This window comes from Lipotes vexillifer, unplaced genomic scaffold (genome assembly GCF_000442215.2).
Source record: "Lipotes vexillifer unplaced genomic scaffold, Lipotes_vexillifer_v1.1 scaffold966, whole genome shotgun sequence".
Taxonomy (NCBI): domain Eukaryota; kingdom Metazoa; phylum Chordata; class Mammalia; order Artiodactyla; family Lipotidae; genus Lipotes; species Lipotes vexillifer.
The window spans coordinates 1,292,750-1,320,539 of record NW_006795769.1 but is presented as its reverse complement, the minus strand read 5'-3'; the positions used below and the strand labels follow the sequence as shown (position 1 = coordinate 1,320,539).

General features: G+C 46.1%; 1 protein-coding gene across 4 annotated transcripts in view; it reads left to right on the top strand.

The window, feature by feature from the left end:
* The first annotated feature begins 10,308 nt into the window (after window positions 1–10,308).
* The window catches only part of PIGG (phosphatidylinositol glycan anchor biosynthesis class G (EMM blood group)), a 39,524-nt gene continuing 22,042 nt past the window's right edge, over window positions 10,309–27,790 (top strand). For 3 of the 4 annotated variants that reach the window (XM_007467894.1, XM_007467893.1, XM_007467896.1), the window contains exons 1-5: window positions 10,309–10,462; window positions 11,359–11,564; window positions 18,917–19,126; window positions 20,433–20,621; window positions 21,529–21,670. In XM_007467894.1, the coding sequence (XP_007467956.1) occupies window positions 10,309–10,462; window positions 11,359–11,564; window positions 18,917–19,126; window positions 20,433–20,621; window positions 21,529–21,670 (901 nt within the window). The remainder of the gene's footprint in view (window positions 10,463–11,358; window positions 11,565–18,916; window positions 19,127–20,432; window positions 20,622–21,528; window positions 21,671–27,790) is intronic. The other variant, XM_007467895.1, reaches the window with a different exon arrangement.

Here is a 27,790-nt window from a genome sequence, read left to right as displayed (position 1 = left end):
AATTACCTTTAAGATATCACTTACATGTAGAATCTACAAAACAAAATAAATGAACAAACACCACAAAACAGAAATGGACTCATAGATGCCAAGAACACGCTGGTGGTTGCCAGATGGGAAGGAGTGGAGGGATGAGTGCAATAGTTGAGAAAGATTGAGAAGTTCCAAATTCCAGTTATAAAACAAATGTCCTGGGGTGTAATTTACAGCATAGGGAATAGAGTCCATAATACTGTAATAACATTGTATGGTGACAAATTGTAACTAGACTTATCTTGGTGATCATTTTGTAGAGTATAAAAATATCAAGTCACTATGCTGTGTTCCAGAAAACTAATATATAATATTGCCTGTCAAGTATACACCAATTTTAAAAAAGAAGAAAAAACACTATCTTAAAAAGAGGAGGGGGAACTTCCCTGGTAGCGCAGTGGATAAGACTCTGTGCTCCCAATGCAGGGGGCCGGGGTTTGAACCCTGGTCAGGGAACTAGAACCCACATGCATGCCACAACTAAGAGTTCATATGCCACAACTAAGAAGCCCACATGCTGCAACTAAGTAGCCCACATGCTACAACTAAGGAGCCCACGGGCTGCAACTAAGGAGTCCACCTGCTGCAACTAAGACCAGATGCAACCTAATATATAAGTAAATATATTTTTTTAAAAAAGAGGGACTTCCCTGGTGGTCCAGTGGTTAAGACTCCATGCTCCCAATGCAGGGGGCCTGGGTTCAATCCCTGGTCAGGGAACTACAGCCCACATGCAGTAACTAGAAGATCCCGCATGCTGCAACAAACACCCGGTGCAGCCAAATAAATAAATAAATAAATAAATATTTTTTAAAGTGTTGGGGAATTCCCTGGTGGTCCAGTGGTTAGGACTCTGTGCTTTCATTGCTGAGGGTGCAGGTTCAATCCCTGGTCAGGGAACTAAGATCCGGCAAGCTGCACGCTGCAGCCAAAAAAATTTTTTTTTAATTAAAAATGTGTAAAAAAGAGTGCAGTGAGATAAAGAGCGGGCGTCAGATGAGACTTTGAAAGGATGCTGATTGAAAGGCCAAGTGTCTCCTGAAGTTTGACTCTCAAGTGGCCCAGACAAACTGAGGACTCGAAGAGGAGGAGTCATGTGATGCTACTGGAATGTTCATTTGTTTCTTTGTTTAAATGGGGTTTATTATTTTTTTAAAGAAGTTTTGAGTTCACAGCAAAATTAGGCAGAGTACAGAGAGGTGCCACATGCCCCTGCTCTGCTGTTACTGCTCTCTCCATCCACCCCCTCCCCGCCACCCACACAGGTGCTCAGAGTTTCCCTCTCCCCAACTATCCTATCAACATTGTGTGTTGGCCACTATCACTGAATCTACGTGGACACATCATGATCATCAGAGTCCACAGTTTACACTAGGGTTCACTCCTCGTGTTGTACATTCTATGGGTTTTGACAAATGTATCTCGCCATGAATGTATCACAATGAATAGTTTCACTGCCTTAAAAGTCCTCTGTGCTTGACCTATTTATCATACCGCACCCCTTAACCCCGCCACAAACCCCTAGCAACCCACCCTTTCTGTGGTTTGCGTTTTCCCAAATGTCATAGGTAGTTGGTACCCTAAGATATGGCACCTTTCCAGATTGGCTTCTTTCAGTGAGTGACATGCAGTTAAGGTGCCCCACCTGTCACCCCGTGGCTCCCTCTCTCATTTTTCTTTTCAGTGCGAAGAACATTCTGCTGCATGGATGGAGCCCCATCTATCTGTCCATTCACCTCCCGAAGGACATCTTGGTTGCTTCCAAGTTCTGGCAGTTATGAATAAAGCTGCTGTAAACGTCCAGATGCAAGTTTCCGTGTAGATGGAAGCATTCGACTCATTTAGGTCCATCAGTACCAAGGAGTTTGAGGGCTGGATCGTATAGTAAGAATGGGTTTCATTTTGAAAGACACAGCCCATGTCCACAGAGTTTCTGAAGATGGTCGCTGAGAGCATGTCAGCATGCTGAGGAATCAAGCCAAGGAAGGAGGTAGAATTCAAAGATGCCGGCAGGGAAGATGTGGCCGAGACAGAACCAGACCTCCACCCTCTTAGAGTTGACGGCTGGTCCTGAGAATTAAATGGGCATGAAACAGACTCACAGGACGGAACCATACACATTTCTTTCCCACAAGTTTTACCTGACCCAGGGCGCCCTCTAAGGAAATGAAGAAAGACCCAGAGAAGTGGCAAAACCTAAATTCTTTTCTGTTGGGTTGAACACAGAGAGGCGATTGTGGAAAAGGACCTACACCATGTGGGGAGGCTAAGGAGGTTGAGAATTAGGTTGAACAAGGTCTGTTCGTACAGAATTCTCTCTCCACTGTCTGCCCTTGACGATCGCAATGTCACTCTCCTTCCAGCAGAGGGAAGGCGTCTTCCTCTGGGGGGGCGGGGGGTGCAGTGGCGGGGGGGACATGTTATCTGCTGCTTCCAGGAAGGAAGAGAAGGCTCAGAACGCCCTTCTGCACCTGCTGTATTGTGGAGCGGGGGGGGGAGTTGTTTTTGCTTTGTTTTTTGAAGTGTCAGTAGCTCAAGACAATATTCTGGTTTCCTTTACATCTAAGTCCTTTACCTGGCATCTGGCTTTGGACAGGAGGAGGGACACGTTTCTGACAAGACGGGCTGGGCAGGCAAGGAGGGATAAGATGGGTGCGGGCCCGTGCCTGTTCTCATGTGTTGGGAAGATGATTCTCCTTTTGCCAGATGGGCTCTAACTTCTCCATGAATGATCTAGCAAGATATCAGCTGAAAAGAGGAAGAGCAAAGGTCAGAAGAACATGAAGATGGATGATAGATGCTGGGGTTTCCTGAGCAGTGATTTCATCAGAGGCACATGCACATCCCTGGTCCCTGGACCACCATGTTTAAGGCCGATTTGGTGTGTAGGTCATTTTCAATGTATGATGGTACCATCAGGCCACTTCGGGGTACTGTCTCTGGCTCATCTAAGTGGTGCCGTCGAGCCCACATAAGACGGGGCTCACCCAGGGATGGCATGGTGCCAGAGAAAGGGAGACAGCGGTATGTCATTGAGCTTAAGGTATTTCTAAGAGAGTGACTCTCAAGTGACTGAGGTAGGAAAGCAGATGGATATCTGTCTCCTTGTTTGTTGGGTATGGGGATGGGGAATTTGTTTATTTTCTGGATGAGGTGAAAGAACTCTTAAAGTGAAGGTGTTTCTACAAGGGGTCTGTCAGGATGAGAGGGTGCAAGTCAGTCCATATGCCAAGAAATCCAGAGAATCTATAATGGCTCAGACTCGGGCCTTTTCTCAGAAACAGGCAGAGACAGGAGTTGGCTTTGGTCATCACAAAGCTAACTGGCACCTCCGTAGTCTCGACAGAAGGTTCCCAAAATGAATTGATTTGCAGGGGTCAGCACACCTGCAGCCGTCTGCCCTCAGGTCTCAGCATCCAGGTGCGGTACCTTTCACAGGAGAGATTTATTTCTTCCTAAAAAGAAAAAAGAGGTAAAAAGTGTCTCTCTTGCATGGCTCTTTTCTTAAGTAACATTAATTCAAAATAATCAATATGTCACTAAGGCATACTTTGAGGGAAATGCCCTCAAATGCCCCCACTCCCCTGATTACAGGGGAGACTTCAGGGTCCTCTTAGGTGGGAAGCATGAGGACCAACCATCTGCATCCAGGATCCCATCTGTAAGACCACATAGATGTGAAATCAACATAAATGTAAACAAATCTGCTTGTGTGTGAGAGACAGAGACAGATACAGACAGATAGACCCTGAGAGAGATGCACCAAACCATTCAAGATGGTCACCTCTGGGGGTGGGACTGGCAAACCTCTTTTCTTTAGGTCATATTTCAATTTTTTTTATAACATGCGTGTATTACTTTAATAATTATAAAAAGATTACAATCATATGTCAAGTGCGATCCATTCATCACTCATCTATGGAGTAATTAAAGTACAATATTTTTAAATAAAAATGATTTACTAAAAGATTTATTACAAGGACAATAAACATTTATAACAGTAAAGTAATGAATTCTAAAGGAATTAAGAATCAAGTAAAGAACAAAAGTTTTTGGTGACTCAGTTCCAGGCCAGCTAGGTGGCAGTACATGGCGGGGTCGGTGCAAGTTTCTCCAGGAGGTTGTGTGTGTTCTGAATCAGCCTCCAATAGAGGTGAGGAAAAAGGTGTACAGGAATTGTACACTGAACACATAAGATTAGAAGAGACAGTCTAGTTACTTTTTTAATTAATTAATTTATTTATTTATTTATGGTTGTGTTGGGTCTTCGTTGCTGCACGCAGGCTTTCTCTAGTTTCAGTGAGCGGGGGCTACTCTTCATTGCAGCGTGTGGGCTTCTCATTGTGGTGGCTTCTCTTGTTGCGGAGCACAGGCTCTAGGTGCACGGGCTTCAGTAGTTGCCGCATGCGGGCTCAGTAGTTGTGGCTCACGGGCTTAGTTGCCCCGCGGCATGTGGGATCTTCCTGGACCAGGGATTGAACCCACGTCCCGTGCATTGGCAAGTGGATTCTTAACCACTGCGCCACAAGGGAAGTCCCGTCTTGGGTGTTCTGGATGACCTGGATGTGGTAGAAACAGTGGGATTTCTAATTCCAGTTTTCCACATCAACCCACCAAAAATCTATTAGAGAAATTAAGAGAACAACCCCATTTACCGTAACATCAGAAGAACAAAATACCTAGGAATAAACTTACCCAAAGATGTGAAAGACCTGCACACTGAAAATGTTATGACGTTGATGAAGAAATTGAAGACGTAAATAAATGGAAAGATACCCTGTGCTCATGGATAGAAAGAATTAGTAGTGCTAAAATGTTCATTCTACGCAAATATACACATTCAGTGCAATTCCTACAAAAATGCCAAAGGCATTTTTCACAGAAACTGAACAAACAGTCCTGACATGTGTATGGAACCACAAAGGACCCCAAACGGCCAAGGGGATCCTGAGAAAGGAGAACAGCAGCTGGAGGAAACTCACTCCCTGACTTCAAACCATATTACGAAGCTACAGTAACCAGTGTAGAAATGACACAAAAACAGACAAAGGGGCCATAAGAATAGAATAGAGAGCCCAAGAATAAGCCCACACACATGTGGTCAGTTAATTTATGCCAAAGCTGCCAAGGACATACCCCAGGGAAAGGACAGTCCCCTCAATAAACTGCCTGGAAAATGGAACATCACAAGCCAAAGGAGGACACTGGACACTGCACCACACACAAAACTCACTAAAACCCACAATTTTCCACATCAAGCCCCTCCTCTGCTGGGTCCTCTGAAAACAGACACCCACCCCCAGGCAGTCAGCCAGGCAGTCAGCACAGAAAGCTTCTCCGCACTTTTTCCTCACCTTTTTCTCCCATGGAGGCACTTCCCAGCCAGTCCTGAGGAAACCGAGCTCATCTCAACGTGGATGCACCCCTGCACTGTCCTGAAGCCAAATCCTTGAAGGTTCCTGAGGAGGCCAGGCTCCTGTCAGCTGTGCACAGGGCCAGCCCTGTGTGCAGAGGCAGGTGTTGTGCACTGGTAAGAGGGGCGGGCTTGTCACCCCGTGCTGGCAAAGTGGGAAATGCAGGCTGCACCCACTCCCAGTTCAGAGGAGACCGAGTTCCCTGCTGGCCGCCCTGCTGAATCCACTAATGTTTGGAAATTCAAACATGTGGCAGCAAATATGCCATGACTTCTTGAAAAATAGGTATAGAACAATCAGAAACCATATGCAATGAAATGAATGTAGACACAGACTTTGCAACTTACACCAAATGTCATTCCAAAGTGTCCACAGACAAATTTAAAATATAAAACTATAAAAACTATAAAAGAAAACATAGAAGAAAATCTACATGACCATGGGTTTGGTCACATAGATCATGAGGTTTGACTTTTAACACACAACACAAAAAGCCAATGCATAAAAGGAAAAAAGTTAATAACATGTTCTTTGTAAATTAATTTTTTTTATTGCAGTATAGTTGATTTACAATGTTGTGTTAGGGCTTCCCTGGTGGCGCAGTGGTTGAGAGCCCGCCTGCCGATGCAGGGGACATGGGTTCGTGCCCCGGTCCGGGAAGATCCCACGTGCCACGGAGCGGCTGCGCCCGTGAGCCATGGCTGCTGAGCCTGCGCGTCTGGAGCCTGTTGCTCCGCAACGGGAGGGGCCACAACAGTGAGAGGCCCACGTACCACAAAAAAAAAAAAAACATACAATGTTGTGTTAATTTCTGCTGTACAGCAAAGTGACTCAGTTATTATACACATATATACATTCTTTTCCATTATGGTTTATCCCAGTAACGTGTTCTTTATAAAATTAAAAATTTCTACTCGGTGAAATGCCTTTTCCAGAAAACTGAAAAACAAGCAACAAACTGGGAGAAACGTATTTGCAAAACACATATCTGATAAAGAATTTGTTCTCAAATTATACAAAGAACTATAAAACAAACAACTGCATTAAAAATGGGTAAAGATCTGAATAGATGTCTGGCCAAAGAAGATAAACAGATAATAAGTGGAAAAAACATGATCAACATCATATACCATTAGGGAATCACAAAGTAAAACAAGACAGCGATACGGACCTATGAGAACTACTAACCTCCTCCCACAGTGACGACCCTGATCACTGGAGGGTAGGGAACAACAGCTCTCCTTCATCGCCGATGGAACGCGTAGACGGCCTTGAGATACAGTTTGGCAGGATTTTCCAAAGCCAAACAGGTCTCACACCTTGAGATCCATCAATCACACCTTCAATATTTACACAACTGCTTTGTAAAACTCTATCCAAACACAAACAAGGATGCTATTGTGCACGGAAGCTCTACTCATAATGCCTAAACCTAAATGGAATCAGGATGTCTTCAGTAGATGAATGCATAAGCAAACTGGGGTACATCCATGTGAAGGGGAGCAAAATGTGAAACGCCAAAATATGGAATTTCTAGAGACCCCAAAGAGCTAAAACAATTTTTCAAAAGAAATTCAAAGTTGGAGGGTCACAGTGCCCAATTTCAAATGTTAGTACACAGCAGCGGTAAATAAAATACTCCCCTTTCCTGAAGTGTGGGTGCCACACAGTGGCTTCATCCTAAAGAAGACACACAGTACAGACTTAGGGAAAAAGTAACTTCACAGTGGGGAAAATCTGACAAACACTACCTGAGCCAGAAGGGCAAAGCTAACGTGAACAGTGATAAGTTGCCCTGATGTATGTTCCCACGATATAAAGTCACAAGAAAGCACTTTACCCCTGTGATCTGCTTCCTCAAAACCCATGACCCCATTTTAATCACAAGAAAAACACCAAGTAAATCCCAATGTGGGACAATCTACGAAATACCTGACTAGTCCACCTCAACACTGCTGAGGTCATAGAGTGAAGGACAGTGTGAGAAAATGTCAAAGTCAAAAACATACTAAAGTGACATTATGACTCAATGCCATGGGATACCCTGGATGGGATCCTAGGACACAAAATGGGAGAACGAAGGGAACCCAAATAAAATATGGATTTTAGTTAACAATAAGGTACCCATATTTGTTCGTAATTGTGACAATTCTGTTGAAAACTAGAGGAGGAGGAAAAATTAAAACTCAAATAAGAGAAACCTATTGCATCAAACTGGAAATCCACAGGAAATTGGTGATTTCCTAGCAAAAACACACAATAACAAAATGCATGCTAAAATAGGGAAAATACAAACAGACCAACTCGCCTCCCGGGGACTTCCTTCCCCTGCTGGCTGTCCTCTCATTATTCTGGATTCTCAGTCCTGAACAGGAAAGGAAAAGGAACAGAGATGTTCAGCAGCCCCTGTAAGGTCTGACCCCCACCCAGTGTCTGCCTCTCCCCCAGCCATGCCCAGCTGAATAAGGACATACTGCCAGAGGGATTCCCAGGGATCACTGATTCTGTGTCACCTAGGAGTTTTGTTTGTTTGTTTGTTTCTGGAGTATAGTTGCTTTACAACGTTGTGTTAGTTTCTGCTGTACAGAAAAGTGAATCAGCCTTACGTACACATACATCCCCTCCCTCCTGGACGTCCTTCCTATCCAGGTCACCACAGAACACCAAGTAGAGTTCTCTGTGCTACAGAGTCGGTTCTCACTAGTTATCTATTTTATACATAAACCTAGAACATCATAGTTTTAATTCACAGAAACGTCAAAGGCTATTTAGGGAGGCCTATGTGTCTAGGAGTCAAGGGTGGCCTCTGGCTAGCAGCTAGCAGGAAGCCAGGGCCTCAGTCCTACTGCTGCAAGGAAATGAATTCTGTCAACAACCTGAGTGAGAGTGGAACTGGATCCTTCCCCAGTCGAGACTCCAGATGCGAACACAGCTCTAGCCAATACCTCGAATGCAACCTTGCAGAGGACCCACCAAGCTATGCCCAGGCTCCTTACCCGCAGACGCTGAGATCATAAATCATAAAACTTAGTTTTAAGTTACTAAGTTTGTGGTATTTGTTATGAAGAGATATAAATCTAATACAGACTGTATTTATTTGCTAGGGCTGCCATAATAAAGTACCACAGATTGGGTGGTTTAGGCAACAGAAATTTACTTTCTGACAGTTCCAAAGGCCAGAAGTCCAAGATCAAGGTGTTGGCAGTGTTTGTTTCTCCTCAGGCCTTTCTCCTTGGGTCCTAGATGGCCACCTTCTCACCACGTGTGCACATGGTCTTCCCTCCGTGCCTGTGTGTCCCAATCTCTTTTCTAAGGACACCACTCACATCGGATTAGAGCCCACCCAAATGACCTCATTTTGACTTAATTATATCTTTAAAAGCACTGTCTCCAAATAAAATCACATTATGACCTACTGAGGGTTAGGCCTTCAATATATGAATTTTGGGGAGCACCCAATTGAGCCCATAACAAGAACCACTGGAAGGGAGATGTTTTTGTTTTTCTGAGATGTTAGCAAAGTGTGGAGATTCAAAGCTCAGGCTCAGAGTCAGACTGATAGCTCTGAATCTTGGCTCTGTGGCTGTTTAGCTGTGTTACTTTGGATATGCTGCTTTACATTCTGACATCATTTCTTTGTCTGCAATAAAAAATAATAAAACTACCTACTTCAAAGGGTTGTTGTGTTAACCAAATAAAATAATCCATTTAAAAGGCTTGATCTAGTGCCCAGCAGGTGATAAACTAGATAAACCTCAGCTGTCATTGAATGGTTATTACCAACATTCATGGTTACCGTGTACTGGTGAGAAGGTGGTAGAAGCTTAGACTGTCATCGTCAGAGCTTCGGAAAACTGACGCGTTATAGGCTTATCACATTTAAGGCTCGGAGACACACCTTGGAGTCTGCCTTGGGCCTAGTCTCCTTAAAGGAGAGCCTTAGAAGGGAGGTCGGGCGCATAAGCCTTAACAAGGGAAGGCTCTGGGGAGGAGGATGTGAAGAAAGCAGGAGAAAGCAGCAGGGATGTGGTCTTAGCTTAAGACTACCTTCAACTTCATTCCAGAGGAGCTCGGAGCACGAATAGCACGAGTCAACTCTCTTGGAGGCAAAGGAGCTGGGCCTTTATACTGCAACCCCAGTCAGTCATGCGCTCCAGGTGTTTGGGGAGTGGTAACTTCCAGGGCGCAGCAGTTCCCATCAGCCAAGGACAATTAACTATTCAGAGAAGGGGGTGGCTGTGAGCTGTTGGCCCCCAGCACACCCAGAAGCCGGAGATGGAGGCACCAGGCAGTAAAAGGGTCTGGGTGCGGCCCCACGAAAGTCCCGGGGTCCAATCCCGCACAGGGACACCCAGACCCAGGAAGACTGCTTGCCTTCTGGAGGTCACTTAGCGAGGTAACGGCAGCCCAACTCGAAGCCGTGGTCGGAGGCAGCGTCCTCTGCACAGACCTGCCCAAGACACACGAGGGCTCTCAGGGCGATGACACCTGACTCAGCAGGCTGCTGAGGAGCAAACGCGGCAAAATGCGTGACAGCTCCTGGCAGGAGGCACGGCACACAGCATAAACCCGAGACAGCCGGAGGGGCTCAGACCTTAACACGGGGCTGGCGGTGCCTTGCCGGCAGACGCCCCAGAAGTACACGAGAGGGCCGTGAGCTCAGGGCCGCCCCGCCCCGGAAGCGCCCGGACCCTGGCGCGTATTTCCGGCGCGACGGCAGACGCGGGGGCGCCGGGCACCTGTCCTGACCTCCCGTTCGCGCTTGCTCGGAGGCGGCTCCCTGGAGGCGGAAGCCGGTGCTTTTGGGCGAGACGTGACTTGGAGTCCGGGAACCCGGATCCCGGCTCGGCGGGTGGGCACGATGCGGCTGGGCTCCGGGACCTTCGCCGCCTGCTGCGTAGTGATCGAGGTGCTCGGGGTCGCGCTCTTCCTCCGAGGATTCTTCCCGGCTCCCGTTTGTTCCTTTTCTGGGACGGAGCACCAAACAGAGTCCCCAGCGCCCGAACCCTCGGCTGGTATGGACCGCTCCCCGGGCGTCTCTGCTCCCCGGGCCCCACTCTTCCCGGAGGACCCTCCTTATGAGCCTCGCCTCTTGGACTTTTTCCCGCGGCTCCCGGGTGGTCTCTTCCATTCTGGTCCCCACCCCCTAGGGTCCCCTTCTTACCGTTCCAGCCTCCTTTTATGTATCCTACAAGTTTGTGGCAAGCACCACTACTAAGATCCTCCTCCCTGGTCACCGCAAAGTAAGATCTCCATACCCGTAAAGAGTAAGCGTCTCCCCAGCTCTACTCATCCAGTGACACCCCAACCCCCTTCCCTGAGCAGATGTTTGGGTCACTCCCTGTTCCAGGCACCCTTTTTGCTCAGGAAGACACAACAGATAAGATTGCTGCCGACCTCTCGTGTTTTCTTCTATGGCATTCCTCCAAGACCCCGTTTTTTCCAGTAGTTAAGACCTCCCTGCCTAGGCCCCTCCCTAGCCGTCACCTACCCAACAGTATATGTTAGGTAAAGGAACTCACGTTTTGGATCAAATCCACACAATACCAGCTACTAACCATGGAAAGACAGTTTGTAAATGCTCGCCCATCCCCTACCTGCAACACTGTGTTTTAGGGCAATCTCCCTAATGTCCCATTCCAGTATACTCACGAAGGGACTCCTCTGTGCCAGTACTCCCCATCATGCTAAGGGTAATTCACTACACAATATTAGGGCTCCCTGAGCTTACTTGTTGCCCACCCCCTGATCCCAGCGTTGTTTCCCAAGAACAGGCCTTTCTCTCTGGCTCAGGATATGTAGGTGTGACAGAGTATGTGCTGGAGAAGTAAGCAGAAACTAGATTACAAGGTGCTTGAATGCTAAATAAAGGTTAAATTCAATTTTCTTTTTCTTTTTCAAACACTCTTAGGAGCCATTTCCAACTGGACCAAGCTCCCACCACCTCTCTTCGGTAAAGTTGTTATTATGCTGATAGACGCCTTGAGAGATGACTTTGTGTTTGGGTCAAAGGGTGTGAAATTTATGCCCTACACAACTTATCTTGTGGAAAAAGGATCATCTCACAGTTTTGTGGCTGAAGCAAAGCCACCTACAGTTACTATGCCTCGAATCAAGGTAAACAGTTTGACTGAACGTATTATAGATCATGGTTTGGCTCTTTCAGAGGTTTAGAGGGGCTCTCTGTAGTCTGTTACTTGGAGTCCCAATTTTAACTAAGTGGAAATTAGTTTGGTGCTGTCAACCTGGCTGGGGCAATAGAATGCTGAAAAAGCTTCCCAGATAGGATGGAACTAAGACCCATGATTTATGCCGTCTGTAAAGGTAGCCAAAAGCTCATGCTTCACGGGAAGTGTAACAGATTTAGAGCCAGATCATCTAGGCCAATCTAATCCAAGAGATACCATGCTCCTTGCTAACCTGCTATCTTCTTTAATCATCAGTGGGTCAGTTAGAATTCTGGGGGGAGCCTCTAGGGTTATCTAGTTCAATCACTTGACTTTATGGATGAGGAAGCAAATTCAGATAAGTTAAATAACTTGTACAAAATTTTAGTAAACACAGTGACCAAACCAACATGATCTGGCCTCACAGATACCTGTTTTTACTGTATAAACCGCCTTCAGGTGTTCAGCCTAGTGAGAGTGCCTTTGAAGTACATATGCTTTACTGCTTTACTTAAGAACTGTGGGGAAAGAAAAGAGTAAAGCTTTATTGATTTGCTCAAAAACAAGTTTTTTTGAAAATAACATCTCTGCCTTCATGGAACTTTCAGTCTCTAATGAGAGACATAGCCATTAAACAAATGAACATACAAGTAAATGTGCAGTTACAAAGTGTGATTAATGCATAATGAAAAAGAACAGAGCGTGATGTTCAGTGCTGGTTGGGGGCTCAGTTTAGATTGGGGTGGTTCAGAAAAGCCTGTCTGAGGAAATTGCATTCAAGCTTAGACCCGAAGGTTGAGTAAAGAAGTGGGATCAGAAAAGGACAGAGGACCTTAAAAGTTTGTGAATATACTGCAGGCCGGTATGGTGTAGAAGTCTCTGGCTGAACCTTACATCTGTGGATGATCGTGTGACACATTATTAGTTGGTGAGAAGGTGTCACTTCTTGATTTAAAGCTTGGGGGCAGCATTAGTAGTTACTCAACAAATGTTTACTGGATGAGTAAAGCAGTCTGGGATTGAAGGGGTTCAGGCCGCATCTTTTACTGATTTTTTTTTCTTGAGTTTTCCATTCTCTCTGCCTCTTTTGGATGTGGTTTGGCCTTCATTCAATATTTATTGAGGATCTATATGTACTGTGTGCTGTTCTAGATAAGAGGGATTCAGTGAAAAAACAAGATAGCAACTGTCCTGTCCTCATGAAGCTCACTTTCTAATTGAGGGGACAGAAGATATGTAAGTATACAAATAAATAATCAAAATTGTTTCAGGAGGTGATAAATGCTACGGAAGAAATTGAGGAGAATGTGTTAGAGAGTGATGGGGAGTGGGGGAGGCCACCTGTAGTCAGGATGCTTGGGAACAGCCTTTTGGGGTGCAGTCGTTCTGTTGAAACAAGTCCTGTGGAAGCTGGAAGCAAGGCATCCAGGCTCCTGACCACCAGGATCACTGCTTTCTTTATCTGTCCTGTCAGAAGTGTGGCAGGAACCCATTCCTCCGTTGTTTGATAAGAAAAGAGTTGTTAGGAATCTGGGCAGATTTGTAAGAAAAAATGTAAGTGAGCGTGGTGGCTCCAGGTTCTGTTCAGTCTTGCACATTGGCCGGTGTGGTCCTCCCTTTGGTTTCATTTTACCAAACCAGTGTTTTGTTTTGGGTCCTTTGCAGGTTCTTGCTCCTCATTCTCTATCAGGGAGGAGCTAGTATACAGGAAGTCCATCCTGGAGTTAGGGTTACCTTGCTCTGGAATTTGATAGGATCAGGTAGTGTTGGCTAAGGAGTGTGTCCCCTGCCCTGCCTCCACCTAGGAAGGGACTTAGTTCATCTGGAGGTGCTGATACAATTGCCACGAGACACCAGTTTTAAAATTTCAAGACTAATGTCTCTAGTAGCATGTTCACATGTTAAGATGCTGCAGTAGCTTCCTTCTAAAACGTTGTAACTGATTTTTTAATGCCTTTCCTTTTCCTGGGAATTTATAGTTGTAATAGCAGCAGTTACCACTGGCTGTGGTGCACCCGTGGTGCAGGCACTGTCTTGTACACTCTTACCACAGCCCCGTGGAAGCTCCATGATGTTGGTGCCACTCTCTTCTCCATTTCCCGGGTGAGGAAACAGGCTTGAAGTGCGAAATCTCACAGCTGGCATCAGAAACCGAGCATAACCTTATGTTTGCCTAGTTCCAGAGCCTCGGTTGGTCACACTGTGTTATACAGCAACACTGTGTTATACAGAATAAGGTGACCAGATCAAATTCTCTTTCAGTAGTCTCTGCAGAGCCCTCCTTAATTCTCAGAAGTCAGGAAACTACGGTTCCCAAGACCACAGCAACCCCAGGAAAACCCCCAAGGAGATGACAGACAAGCACTCAAAATTCCTGGGCTCTCAGCTGCAACTTTTTTGCTGCCTACATGTTTCCTGGGGTGAAGGGGATACCAGGTAGTCCCTGCCCTTCTTAAAAATGTCCATGTGAACCCAAACTAGTTTGAAGAGGAGGGAAGTGCCTTATAAAAGCCCAGAGGAAAGGGTGGATAGATTCAACCCAAAGTGGTGGAAGACATTATAAACAAAGTCAACTGACAGACAATAAATGGAAAAATTATTTACAGTTAACACAAAACAAGATGTGAACCCCATGATATGTAAAGAGGATCTGATCAAGGGCAACAATCCAGTAGCAACTGGACAAAAGATATAAAGAAATCCACATAGAAAGAAATTGAAATATGCTAGTAAGCATAGGAAAAGATTCTTAACTGTACTAGTAATCAGATTAAAAGCAACTAAAGAGTCTTATCACATTGTAAAAATTGAAAGTTTGATGATAACACTCCTCACAAGAAACGAGGTGAACAGATCTCTGTATACTGTTTATGTGACTAACTGGACTCAGCCAGCACCTCCACTGCCCCCACTGTAGGCCAGTCTGCTATGGTGTGAGCCTGGACTGTAAAACTATCCCAGCACTTCTCACCCAGAACCTGTCCAAACAGATCATGTTGCTCTGCTCTAGTCCCAACAGTCCTCCAGTGGCTTACACTCTGCCTCCTAACCCAGGCCTCAGGGTGCGTGGTCTTCCCCCATTTACCTCTTCACCCTCATCTGAGCCGATTTCCCTCTTCCTGTGTGTTTTATCCACGCAGATCGCACCTAGCTCCGTTCCCCATGTGTACTGCCCCCTTTCACCTTTGGGTTTTTGCAGTTTGCTGTGTTTTGCCCTGGAAAGCCTCACCTCACCTCACCTAGACAACACTCCATCTTCACACCTCAGCTCAAATGGCACTTCCACTGGAGGCTTTTTAAAAGCAATTGCCATTACATTTTTCACAGAAATAGAACAAAAAATTGCACAATTTGTATGGAATCACAAAAGACTCCAAATAGCCACAGCAATCTTGAGAAAGAAAAACAGAGCTGGAGGAATCAGGCTCCCAGACTACTATACTACAAAGCTACAGTAATCAAGACAGTATGGTACTGGCACAAAAACAGAAATGTAGATTAATGGAACAGGATAGAAAGCCCAGAGGTAAACCCACGCACATGAGGTCACCTTATCTTTGATAAAGGAGGCAAGAGTATACAAAGGAGAAAAGAAAGCCTCTTCAATAAGTGGTGCTGGGAAAAATGGACAGCTACATGTAAAAGAATGAAGTTAGAACATTTTCTGACACCATACACAAAAATAAACTCAAAATGGATTAAAGACCTAAATGTAAGGCCAGACACTATAAAACTCTTAGAGGAAAACGTAGGCAGAACACTCTATGACATAACTCACAGCAAGATCCTTTTTGACCCACCTCCTAGAGAAATGGAAATAAAAACAAAAATAAACAAATGAGACCTAATGAAACTTAAAAGCTTTTGCACTGCGAAGGAAACCATAAACAAGACCAAAAGACAACCCTCAGAATGGGAGAAAATATTTACAAACAAAGCAACTGACAAAGGATTAATCTCCAAAATTTACAAGCAGCTCATGCAGCTCAATATGAAAAAAACAAACAACCCAATCCAAAAAATGGGCAGAAGACCTAAATAGACATTTCTCCACAGAAGGCATACAGATGGCCAACAAACACATGAAAAGATGCCCAACATCACTAACCATTAGAGAAATGCAAGTCAAAACTACAATAAGGTATCACCTCACACCGGTCAGAATGGCCATCATCAAAAAATCTACAAACAGTAAATGCTGGAGAGGGTGTGGAGAAAAGGGACCCCTCCTGCACTGTTGGTGGGAATGTACACTGATACAGCCACTATGGAGAACAGTATGGAGGTTCCTTAAAAAACTAAAAGTAGAACTACCATGTGACCCAGCAATCTCACTACTGGGCATATACCCTCAGAAAACCATAATTCAAAAAGAGTCATGTACCACAATGTTCATTGCAGCACTATTTACAATAGCCCGGACATGGAAGCAACCTAAGTGTCCATCGACAGAGGAATGGATAAAGATGTGGCACATATATACAATGGAATATTACTCAGCCATAAAAAGAAACGAAATTGAGCTATTTGTAATGAGGTGGATGGACCTAGAGTCTGTCATACAGAGTGAAGTAAGTCAGAAAGAGAAAAACAAATACTATATGGTAGCACATCTAAAAAATCTAAAAACTAAAAAAAAAAAAAAAAAAAGTTCTGATGAACCTGGACAGAAATAAAAACACAAACATAGAGAATGGAATTGAGGACACGGGGAGGGGGAAGGGTGAGCTGGGATGAAGTGGACAGTAGCATCGACATATACACTACGAAATGTAAAACATAGCTAGTGGGAAGCAGCTGCATAGCACAGGGAGATCAGCTCAGTGCTTTGCAACCATCTACAGGGGTGGGATTAAAGAGGGTGGGAGGGAGACGCAAGAGGGAGGGGATATGGGGATACACGTATGCATAGAGCTGATTCACTTTGTTATACAGCAGAAACTAACACAACATTGTAAAGCAATTATACTCCAATAAAGATGTAAAAAAAAAAAGAGGAAGAGTGACAAAAAGAAAAACAGACATACAGAGAAATAAAAGGGACACATGCGAGACTGTGTCCTTTGAGTGACTGAGAGAGCCGCTAGCCTTAGTTCCTGTTAGCTTTCCAAAAGTTAAATCTCTCCTCTCTGCTCGTGGGTACTCAGTATCCATAAAATAAATTCTCTTTTCTGCTTTCAAAAATAAAAATAAAAAAAGCAATTGTCATTAAATTCGTCTTGGATATATACATTGTATATCCAAACACTGGAGTACTTTGTAGCTGTTTTTAAAAAAGAAGGTGAAATACCTGTATGTTTTCTGTGGAAAGGGGTTCATGATATGTTATTAAGTGAAAAAAGCAAGTTGCAGAACTATCTATATAGTTTGTTACAATTAGGGTAAAAAAAAAAAATACATTATATATTTCTGATTGTACATATACGGATGAAAGGATACTCACCCAAAGTAACTGGTTACCTTTAGGAAGCAGAATTTTGGGGTGAAAGGCTCACATTTAAAAAAATAACTTCATTGAGGTAGAATTTTCATACAATACAGTATAGTACAGTTTGATGAGATTGACCGAGTATATATGTGCATGCGACTCCCACCTCGGCTCTGGGCCCTGATCCCCACCCGGCAGTGCTGGTGGCTGTCGCTGTTTTGCTGACTTGCCGAGGCTACTTCTAGAGAAGTCCGAAGTCCTGAAATGTACACTCACTGATGTCTCTGCTTGTTGTGTTTTTTTTAATTCCTGGGGTTTTTTTAGGCCACTCTTCCTGAGGGGCAGCCAGGTCGGGATGGCTGAGTGGTGAGCCAATGACTGGTCACAGGTTGTGCTTAAACACATTGTGGTGCGGCCTCCACTCTCTACAGGGGGTCTTTGTGTGTGGCTCACCGTCAGCTACTCTTCAGGCAGTTTATGAGTCTTCCCTGACTATCACTTTGTTTGAGCAGGGCCTGTGTTCAGCTGAAAGGACCAGGCAGCTAGGCCCTCTCTGTTCTCCCCTGAGTGTACACTCACCCTGTGTGTGCACACAGCCTTCCAGATTCCAGGACCATGTGGAAGCTCACAGAAGCCTACCGCAGCTGTCCCATTCCCCAGACCCCCTTTGCAGACTTTGCTGTGTCTTACTACAACCAGCATTGAAGCCTCAGGTAGCTGTGACGTTGGCCTTCCCTGTTTTCGCCTTGTCCCTGGCATGGGGCTTCTCCGTGGAGTGCCGGATTGGGCAGGCCCCCTCCGGGTCCTCGTGGCTGCCGCGTCACAGAACTGGGTGTGCGGGAGGGGAGCAGCCCAGGTTAAAACACCACAGGTACTCTCAGTTCTTACCGAAATGCGGACGTGTTTTGGATAAGAACATTTCGATTTGTGTATACCTTCGTTGAGTTTTCAAAGTCTTGAAGGGGTTGCTTTTGACAGTTTTATCCAGTTTTATCGTTGCTCTTCAGGGAGAGGGTTTCCCAGGCTCCTCATTCTCAAAGTCCAAGATTAACTCATTTTTGCGTTACTTTGCTGTTAAAGAAGTCTTGGCAAAATTATTACACTTGTTAGCATTGTCCAGATTCCTCTTTATTTTCATTGCACAGGTCCCTGGATGCCAGTGTTGTAGGTTGTCAGCAAACTCCAGATCATGGAGACCCACGACCCATTTAGATTCTGCTAAAATGAGGGAGGTGGTTGACTTAATTCTATAGCAGAAAGGTATGAGGACATGTCACACCCACCTGCTCCTCCAAGAAATTACGGTGCTGAGTGGGGCGGGGAGGTGGCCCCACCAGCATCCCTGGGCGAGTTTACTGTGAGGATTCCTCAGAGTTCCTGTTTAGGGACTGCTTTCCTCCCTGGGTGTGTGGGAGGCTGCTCTTTCTCTCACGGGGCGGGGTGGGACAGGTAGCATGGCTGGGCTTCAGGATTAGTGTGCGGAGTTTGCTTGTCACATGAAGCAGATCTGAAGCTTAGATTAGGGCCTGATGGTGGGTTTGGGTATACAGACAGCATACCACCCTTCGCCGTTTGTTTCATTTCTTATCATCCGTCACTGCTTTTCTGACCACAGCCGTCTAGCTACCCCACGGCTTCCTCCTTTGTCCTCTCATCGGCTGAAATATGGTCAGTTCTTCACTTGCTGAGTTTGCTGGTTTTGCCAAGAATCTGTGTAGCTTTTCGCCCTTTGTCCTAATACTGGCCCAGCCTTCAGCACGGGCGTTGCTTTAGCTCTGCGCTTGCCTCTTCCGTTCGTTGGGATCACCTCCGGTGCCTTTTCCCACGCTGTGCTTGGATTCTGTGGTCTGACCCCTGAATGCTTCCTTCTGCAGGCGCTGATGACAGGGAGCCTCCCCGGCTTCATCGATGTCGTCAGGAACCTCAATGCCCCCGCGCTGCTGGAGGACAACGTGCTCGCACGAGCGAAGGCAGCGGGGAGAAGAATCGTCTTTTACGGAGATGAAACGTGGGGGAAGTTATTCCCGAAGCATTTCGTGGAATATGATGGAACAACCTCTTTTTTTGTATCAGATTATACGGAGGTCAGTTTTTAAGAAAAATATATCCTATGAGACAGAGCCTGGTACCCTCTAACTTAGTGAGAGGCAGCGCTGTTTTGTATGTGGCCTTTATCAATGTACTGAGAATAGTATGGAGAGATTGAAAAAGTTGTTCCTCCCATAATCAGCTACAAGCCAGGACCATAAACCCTAATGCAGGTGTGAGCATAGTTCTCTGAGCCCAAAGCCCAGACCGGGTGAGCACCCGCTGACGGGTACCGGGGGTCGGGAAAGGCTTCCCAGGAGGAGCCGCTCAGCCGGAGTTTTGACAGGTGAGTGGGGCCTTCGCAAGTGGACAGAATGGGGTGGCAGAGTCTGCGAGGCAGAGTCTGAGGTCCCCACGGTCTGCCTGGGATCCTGCCTTGCTGCTGTTCTGCGAGGGCGGCAGCATGAGGGCAGACGTGAGCTGGGCGAGCCTACCTGGTGCGGAGAGCGTTGGCCCTGTGCTGCGTGTGCAGCCTCCGACAAGGAGATTAGACCCCCCCACCCCGCCCCGTGTTGGCCCTGGGGCAGAGGGAGGCCCTCAGGGCAAAGGCACCGTCTGAGCTGGATTGGACGGACCCGCCGTTTGCTTGGCCCCGGGGAGCGCCTGCCGTCCTGTTACACCGACACCCTTTGCCAAAGCTGACCGTATAGACACAGCAGTCACTGACCACCCTGTGTGTGACAGCTCAGAAGCACTTGTCTTTGTAGTAGATTCTCCAGGGGGAGGGAGGGGTCAGGGCTGACCCGGCTAGTGGCTCTGTCAGGGGCTGTGTGGCTGGGAACTGCTGAGTGTGTGCCTCTTTCTTCCCCAAACAGCCTTCTCGTAGGACACAGGCAGACGTCCCCAGCTTCACCCCGCTGGTTTCTTGAACTCTGGGCACTGTCCTGTCTTAGCTAACTGCCCTTAGCCCTCACTTGCCTCATAACAACCTGGCACCCATTTAACTTGGTTATCTGGTCAGCTTTAGTTTAAGCTCCAGTAGTGATCCTGAAGAATTGTTTTGTGAGAACAGCCTTTGTTTGTTTAAGTTATAATATGTTCTATCCATAACTTAGAGACATAAAAACAATATTAGTGAAAGCTTAATCTAATGCAAACATTTTTTAAGACAGTTTTTATTTGGGGGGCTGCTTTGTTTGGTGTTTTGGTTTTGGTTTTGGTTTTGGTCTTTTCAAACTCCCATGAGTCCTAGTACCTAAAATAAGCCCGTAGATTTTAAAATGACCATATCACTTTTCCTTGAAGAGTGAACACCAGGGGAATTAGGGAGGCTATTCATATGTACTCTTTTTCCCTTTAAAGGTGGATGATAATGTTACAAGACATTTGGATAAAGTATTAAAAAGGCGGGATTGGGATGTGTTAATCCTCCATTACCTTGGGCTGGACCACATCGGCCACATTTCTGGGCCCAAGAGCCCGCTGATCGGGCGCAAGCTCAGTGAGATGGACAGCGTCCTGATGAAGATCCACACCTCGCTGCTCTCAGAGGTGGGCCTAGAATGTCAAGGTGCTAATGTTTCCTAGAAGAAATGTAGCTTCTAAAGTGAACTGGGGTGACCTTGTGTGAGCTTCATACCTACCATCACTCAAGCAGCCTTCACCTACAGAGCACGTGCCGTGTGCCGGCACCGTACCCAGCAACGCTGCAGAATCACGGCTCTTAACATCTCTACCTGTTCATCCAGCTCATGTTTCCTGGAGGCCTTCTCTGTCACTGTTCCTGTCTGGGCATTTGTGGAGCTTAATCTCTAGCCAGGAGGGAAGAACACGAAGCATAATCAATGAGTACATAAGTATTCTAGACAGTGATCGGTGCCATAGCAGAACGTAGGGCAGGAGGAGGGCACAACATCTGAGAGAAAGGCTGTAATTTTAAACTGCATGGCCAGAGCAGTCGTCCTTAAGGACGTGGGAGACGTGAGCCGAGACTTGAAGGGCAGGGGTGCCGCCGCACCATCTGGGAAGGTGTATTCCAGGTGCAGAAGCAGCAAGGGCAAGTCAGAGCCTGTCAGGTACATGCAGGGGCAGCAGAAGCCACTGACCAGAGCCCCAGAGGCCAGGGGCAGCTCTGTTTGACAGATAAGGAGACTAGGGCATGAAGAGCAATGTGCCCGGGCGCCCACAGCTTGGAAACGGCAAAGACAGAAACCAAACCCTGATTCTCTGCCCTGAGGGGCCTAACAGCCCTCCTGTGCTCCGTGACCCCCGTGTGATTCCGTTTGTTTTATTTATGACATTACTCGACGTTGACCCTTCGATCGGACTATAAGCTCATAGGTTAAAAAGAAAAGAAAAATTTAGGAAGAGCTACTATTTACAGGGTAAAGCTGAAATCTGAGAACACATGATCTCCCCAGGCTGGGTTCAGCTGAAATGTATTTCCTTTACCCTATAGGAGAGAGAGACTCTGTTGCCCAATCTGCTGGTTCTTTGTGGTGATCATGGCATGTCTGAAGCTGGAGGTCACGGAGCCTCTTCTGTGCAGGAAGTAAACACCGCTCTGATCTTAATCAGCTCTGCATTTGAAAGGAAACCTGGTGAGAATTTGGGAATGTTTAACACTTTAAAACTGTACTTTATTTCTTTGCTTTCTGTAGTTTGATTTTAATGTTAAAAACCATTTAACCATTTTTGGAAGCTGTGTAAGTTTGAGAAAAAACCCTGAACAATGTGAGAATGAAAAATAATGGGACAAGGGCCAGTCAGGATTTGGAGTTTACGTTTCTTGCCGATTCTTAAAATACAAATGTTCTTTTTGGGAATTGTGTGCTATGAATGTCACTGCCTCGATATCTGGAACTGTTAGTAAAAAGTGCCAGTGGCTTAGAGACATCTGAAGTGCATGTATGAATTGAGAGAAACATAAAAATTTAAAGTTAAGAAACAGTATCCGTTATCTGAGACTATATGTTGAACAGCAACGTCAGCGAGAACCACAGGAGCAGGACTGAGTAGGACTGAGGGCCCACGTTCAGTGCTCAGACACAGCGCAGCTCTCCAACCCAGACACGCCGGTGCCGTCGACCAGCATAGACCTGTGCACGGCCTCTGCCCCCTCATGTCGTCACACGCAGGCAGCCAGCTCACCAGCTGTTTCCACACTGGACGCTCTGGCTTCTCTCCGGTGACCCTTCAGCACCGCTTGGCAGTGCTGACCCCTGGTCCTGGGACCTCCACTTTTCTGGTCTCCCTCTACCTCTCCCTCTGCTGTCCAGTCTTCTTTGCTGGCTTAGCCTCCTTGCCCTGGCCTTTTTTCTGGACTGCCTTTGTTTCATTCTGCGTTCACTCCTGAGATGATCTCATCCACTCCCATGGTTTTAAATGCCATGAATAGGCTCACACGTGTCAGATTTATCCCTCCAGCTGTCTCCCCTTTTCCAACCTCCAGACTGTCTACTCCACTGCCTGCTGATGCCTCCGCCTGGATCTTCCACAGGCAGAGCAAACGTGACTTCACCTGCAATCTGCCTTCCTTGTTTCCCCATCAACAGACGGCGCCATTCACGCGGCTCTTCAAGTTGGAAACCTGGGCGTCCACCTCGATCTGCCCTCTCCCTGCTCCTCGCATGAGCCCGACCGCCCGGCTCCCAGCGCCCACACGTGCCACCTTTCAGTAGCTGAACCTCGGATACAGTAAAACTCCTGCGTGAGACTTCTCGCCTCCCTCACGGCTTTGTCTTGAGCCACATCCTTCACTACTCGCTGAATCCTGACCTCTCCCGCAGGTCCTCCAAGTGATAACTCTTCCTCACGCGCCCGATCCCGTGCTCCTCAGCCCCTCAGCCTGCTCATACGCTCGTCCTTGGTCTCAGCCAAAAATCCAAACCACCTTCCTTCCGGTCGTCTCACAGCGCTCGTGTATTCTGCCATCATCCTTCGCGTGGTTTGTAATCACAGCCTGAATCGTGTGGTTGCGTCCATCTCTCTCCTTGCTGTGCGCTACACTTGGGCAGAGCAGAGTCTGTTTTATTCATCACTGTATGCCTTGGGCCTCAACATGGCCTGGCATTTGGTGGATGCTGGAAATATTTATGGAGTGGATGCATCTTCCACTTGAGTAGGGATTGGTTGGGGAAGAATCTCCACCCGTTTCCTTTTGTCTTTTTACAGCACTGCCTCCTCTTGGATGTCTGACCTCCTAAGGTGTAAGCTCTTGGCTCTTGTAACCTGAGCCTTTCCTGGGTGCCCAGCTGGAGCCTGCCTTCCAGCGAGTGCACGCAGTGCCCATCAGAGCACTGACCTCCAAACACCCAGCTTTCCCGCTCTGCACGCCCAAAGCAGGGTCCCTTGGGGCTCCTCTACCTCAGTGAGAGCCCCAGGCCAGAAACACATCCATCTGTCCACCCATGCAGCAGAGGGGTACTGAGCGCCCACAGTAGGCTAGGCGCTGTGCAGGCACTACAGACAGGGAGCTTATAGTCTGGGGGGAGAAGAGACAACTAAGCTGGCCTGCTTTTATTACAGGAATGTCAGGGTTATTTTTAACTAAAGTGCTGACGTTTCATTGCTCAGATGGGTATTTAAGGATCCCCTCCCTGGGAGGCCTGACACATCTTCAGATAGGAAGGGCCAGGTCGTCTGTGCATAGGAACTGCCTGCATGGGCTGCTCACATGGCTGACCTCAGTGCCAACAGTGAGTCTGAGCTCTTTCTTATTTTGTTTACTTGTTTGTTTGCTTTAAGAATAGTTCTATTGTCTTGTCATCACGCTTATTTTTTGAGCCTTTTAGTTCATTCAGAGTTGGTTAGCCATCGTCATTGTCAATTTTGGGACATATCACCTCTTAGTGGTCACCCCCACTTCCCCCAACCCAGTAACAAACCCACCCCCAGGCACCGGCAATCACTGTTCTACCTGTCTCTACAGATTTCCCTCTTCTGGACATTCCATATAATAAATGTAGTATATAAATGGTCTTTTAATAAATGGACCATGTAATAAATGGTCTGTGTGACCAACTTCTTTCACTAGGGTAATGTTTTCAAGGTTCATCCACATTGTAGCAGGTGTCAGGACCTCATTCCTTTCTATTGCTGAATAATACTCCATTGTACAGATGTACCACGTTTGTTCATCCATCCATCCATCAGTTGATGGATATTTGGGTTGTTGCTACTTTTTGGCTGTTATGAATGATGCCGTAGATAACATTTATGAACAAGTTTCTGTGTATTTTCTTATGGTGTCATTTTCTTTCTCTAGTACAGCTTTGCTTCTCTTCACCTGTGCTGTTGTTGTCAGATACATTCCATTTCTATGTGTTGTAGGCTGACAACATATATATATGTATACACACACACACACACACACACGTATGGTTTTATATATACATATATGTGGTTCTATATAATTGCTTTGAAATTTAAGAGAAAAAATGTGTTTATGCTGTCTTTTATAACTATATTACAATTTCTGATACTCTTTGCTTTTTTTTTTTTTTAAACTGGATCCAGATTACCATCTGGAGTCACTAGCTTTCAGCCTGAAGAGCTTCCTGCAGGATTTCTCATAAGGCAGGTTTGCTAGTGATGAATTGTCGTTTTTGCTTTTTTAGTCTGTGGATGTCTTCATTTCACCTTGATTTTTTGAAAGGTCGTTTTGCTGGATGTAGGATTCTTGGTTGACTGGTCTTTCTCTTTCAGCTCTTTGCATATGCTGTCCTACTGCCTTCTGGCCTCTGTGGTTTCTGATGAGAAATCAACCATTAATCTAATTAGGTTCCCTTCTTTCCCTCCTTGTCTTTCAATATTTTTATTATGTCCGTTAGTTTGTGTTTGTCCAACTTGGAGTTCATTGAGTTTCTCGGATGTGTCAATTTGATGTTTCCCATCAAATTTGGGAGATCTTTTGTCTGTTTCTCAGGTTGTGTAATTTTTATCAGAGTCTGTCTTTACATTTGCTGACTCTTCTGCCAGTTGAAAATCTCCCCTTGAGCCTTTACAGTGAATATTTCATTTTAGTTATTATATTTCTCAACTTAAGAGTTTCCATCTGGTTCTTTTTTATAATTCCTGTCCCTTTGTTGATAACTGTTGAATGGCACACTGTCATCATACCTTCCTCTACTTCTTTACGCATAGTTTCCTTTAGTCCTTTGAACAAATTTACGATGACTGCTTGGAAGACTTTGTCTGTTAACTCTGACATCTGGGCCCTTCCCAGGGAGGTTCTGTTGCCTGCTCTTTTTTCTCTTTGAATTGTACTTTCCTGGTTCTTGGCATAATTGCTTGGAATTTTTGATGAAAACTGAACATTAAATACTATATTGCAGTAACTCTAGCTACTGCTCCCCTCCCCTCCAAGGGCCTGTCATCATTGTTTGCGTGTTGATTTGTTGAGTACCTTGGCTGGACTGCTCCAGGGAAGCCTTGACCCCCACGTGTAAAGTCTGCTGTCGTTCCTGTGAGGGCACTGTGCCCTGGGAGCCAGCGGAGCTCTGTGACGGTCACTTTCTGTGGCGGCTCTAAGTTGTTGCCTCTCTTGCTGCCACACCCACCCAGCTGTTGGCTCCCCTCATTGCAGGATGATTGCTGTCTCATTTTCGACAATTTATAATCAGTGTGCTCTGCAGTCTGGTCTCATCCTATTTGGGCCGCTTTGCAGAAGTCATTTCGAGGCCAGTCTTTGAGTCTCTTCTGATGCCAGGGGAGCCCTCCTTAGCTGTCTTTTCTCCCTGATCCTCTCTGGTAAACTTCCAGCTGGCCTGTGGTTTAGCCTGGTGCTCTCATGAAGCTGCCAGCTTCCTCTTAGTTGCTTACCTCCAAAACCTTCATAGCTTTCAAGAGCATCCTTAGGCTTGAATTCCCCACATTCTTTTTAAAGTAATGTCAGTTCTTGTTGATATGTCTCTAAGTCTCTTTTAATTTATAGGTCTCCACCCCCATCCTCTTTTATTATGATCATCTGTTGAAGAACCTGGTTAGTTGTCCTGTGGAGTGTCTCTCTGCATTGTCTACTAACATGTCCTTTGCTCGTCTGGTAAATCCCACCTGACCTGGAGTCATGAGCAGATTCAGATCCTGTTGGTTTGGTTGCTTTGGACCAGACTCTTGCTAGCAGGAAGCACGGGGTGTCCGACTTGTCTGCTGTGTGGTGATGTCAGTAGCCACTGATGACCACCTAGGGCCACTAATTCTCTAGAGGTTACAAATAGTGATGTTCTAATTCTGTAAGTCCTTTTTTTTCTTTCACTAATGAGCCAAAAGAATTCAGTAAAGAGAATCCTCCCCCATCTGCTTTTTGGTTACCCAGCATATTACCATTTATAAGAGAGAGAGGAGGCCAATGATGGCTGCTTCTTCCCAGTTAATTCCCAGCTTCAAATCACTGAATTAGTTCACTGAGTTCACTAGCATATGCTTCAACTGTGACCAATTAGTTTTTATTTTTATTTTTGGGACATTCTGAACCCATGGATTTAAGCTTATTTTATTTGTTTCCATTCACTATAGATACTATTTAATATTATCTGATATTCCGTTTGTCCCATCTTTGGGAACTGGGAACATCTTCAGATGGTCCCAGAGGCCTTAGTATCTCTGAGGGCTCTGTTGCTGTCTAGTCCGAGAAGGTGTCCCAGCCGCTTGTGCACAAGCCCTTCCCTGGACCTGAAATCAGCGGCTTCTCCAAGATGCCCTGGTTCCTTTCAGTGGAAAGGGGTCTTTGAGGACCACCGTCTCACAGCTAGCAGTGCTTATGCATACTGGCTTACTCATTTCTGTACAAAGTGAGGAAATCTCTTTAAAATAAAATTGATCTTGAGTTCGTATTGATAACTTGCCCTTCACTTCACTGCTGTAAAATTACCTCCTGAGATCTTTCACCTGTGCTGTCTTCCGCCCAAGCTTAGAATCCCGGTTGTCAGTACCCTCGGATCTGACAGAGTATCGTGTGAGGCCCTCAGTAGTCTCAGCACAAGACCAGCACCATCACTAATATCAGAGCAAAAGCAATTTAAGGTGGGGTTTTTGTTTTGGGTTTTGTTTTGTTTCAGATCAAAGCACCTAATGTAAGAAAATTCTAGAAGAAAACAAATAATAATGTTGGGTGGAAATGTTCTTCTGAGTGAACCCAGAAGCCATCAGTAAATGGTTGGTCAAGAAAAGATGAATACCTCTCATCAAATTAAAAAGAAAAATTGAATACAACCAGAAATTGCCACAATCAAAGTAAAACCTTTATAAACTCACACTAGAGTGTCTAAGAGACTTGCACCAGCACTGCCTGTCCCGGGTAGACTCTCCTGGTGACCCCCCAGCCCCCAAGACCTGCATTGTAGCTTCTGAGGCCTGTGGGCCAGATGCTCTCTTTACAGATGACAAAATTCTGAGTTTCTTGTCCAAAGCCTCCCACTGGATGCTGGCACAGCAGGAGCCTGAGCCCAGTGTCCTGACGTCACACCCGTTCTCATGGCAGGAATTCGGAGGCTGGCCAGCCAGTGCTGGGCCTTGGACTTGTTGGTAGGTGGTGTCTCGCTTGTCAGAGTTGGTTATGAAACTTGGCCCGGCTGGACCCAGCCTTGTTCTGCTCTCCCCAGTAGAGGCACCTGCTGCTGCTCAGGATGCACGGAGAAGTCTGCATCAGCTTCCCTGTGGGGCTGCGTGGACTGCTCTGACTGCAGCGGGGCAGGGCCGCCAGAGATCCACCCTCACCCTCG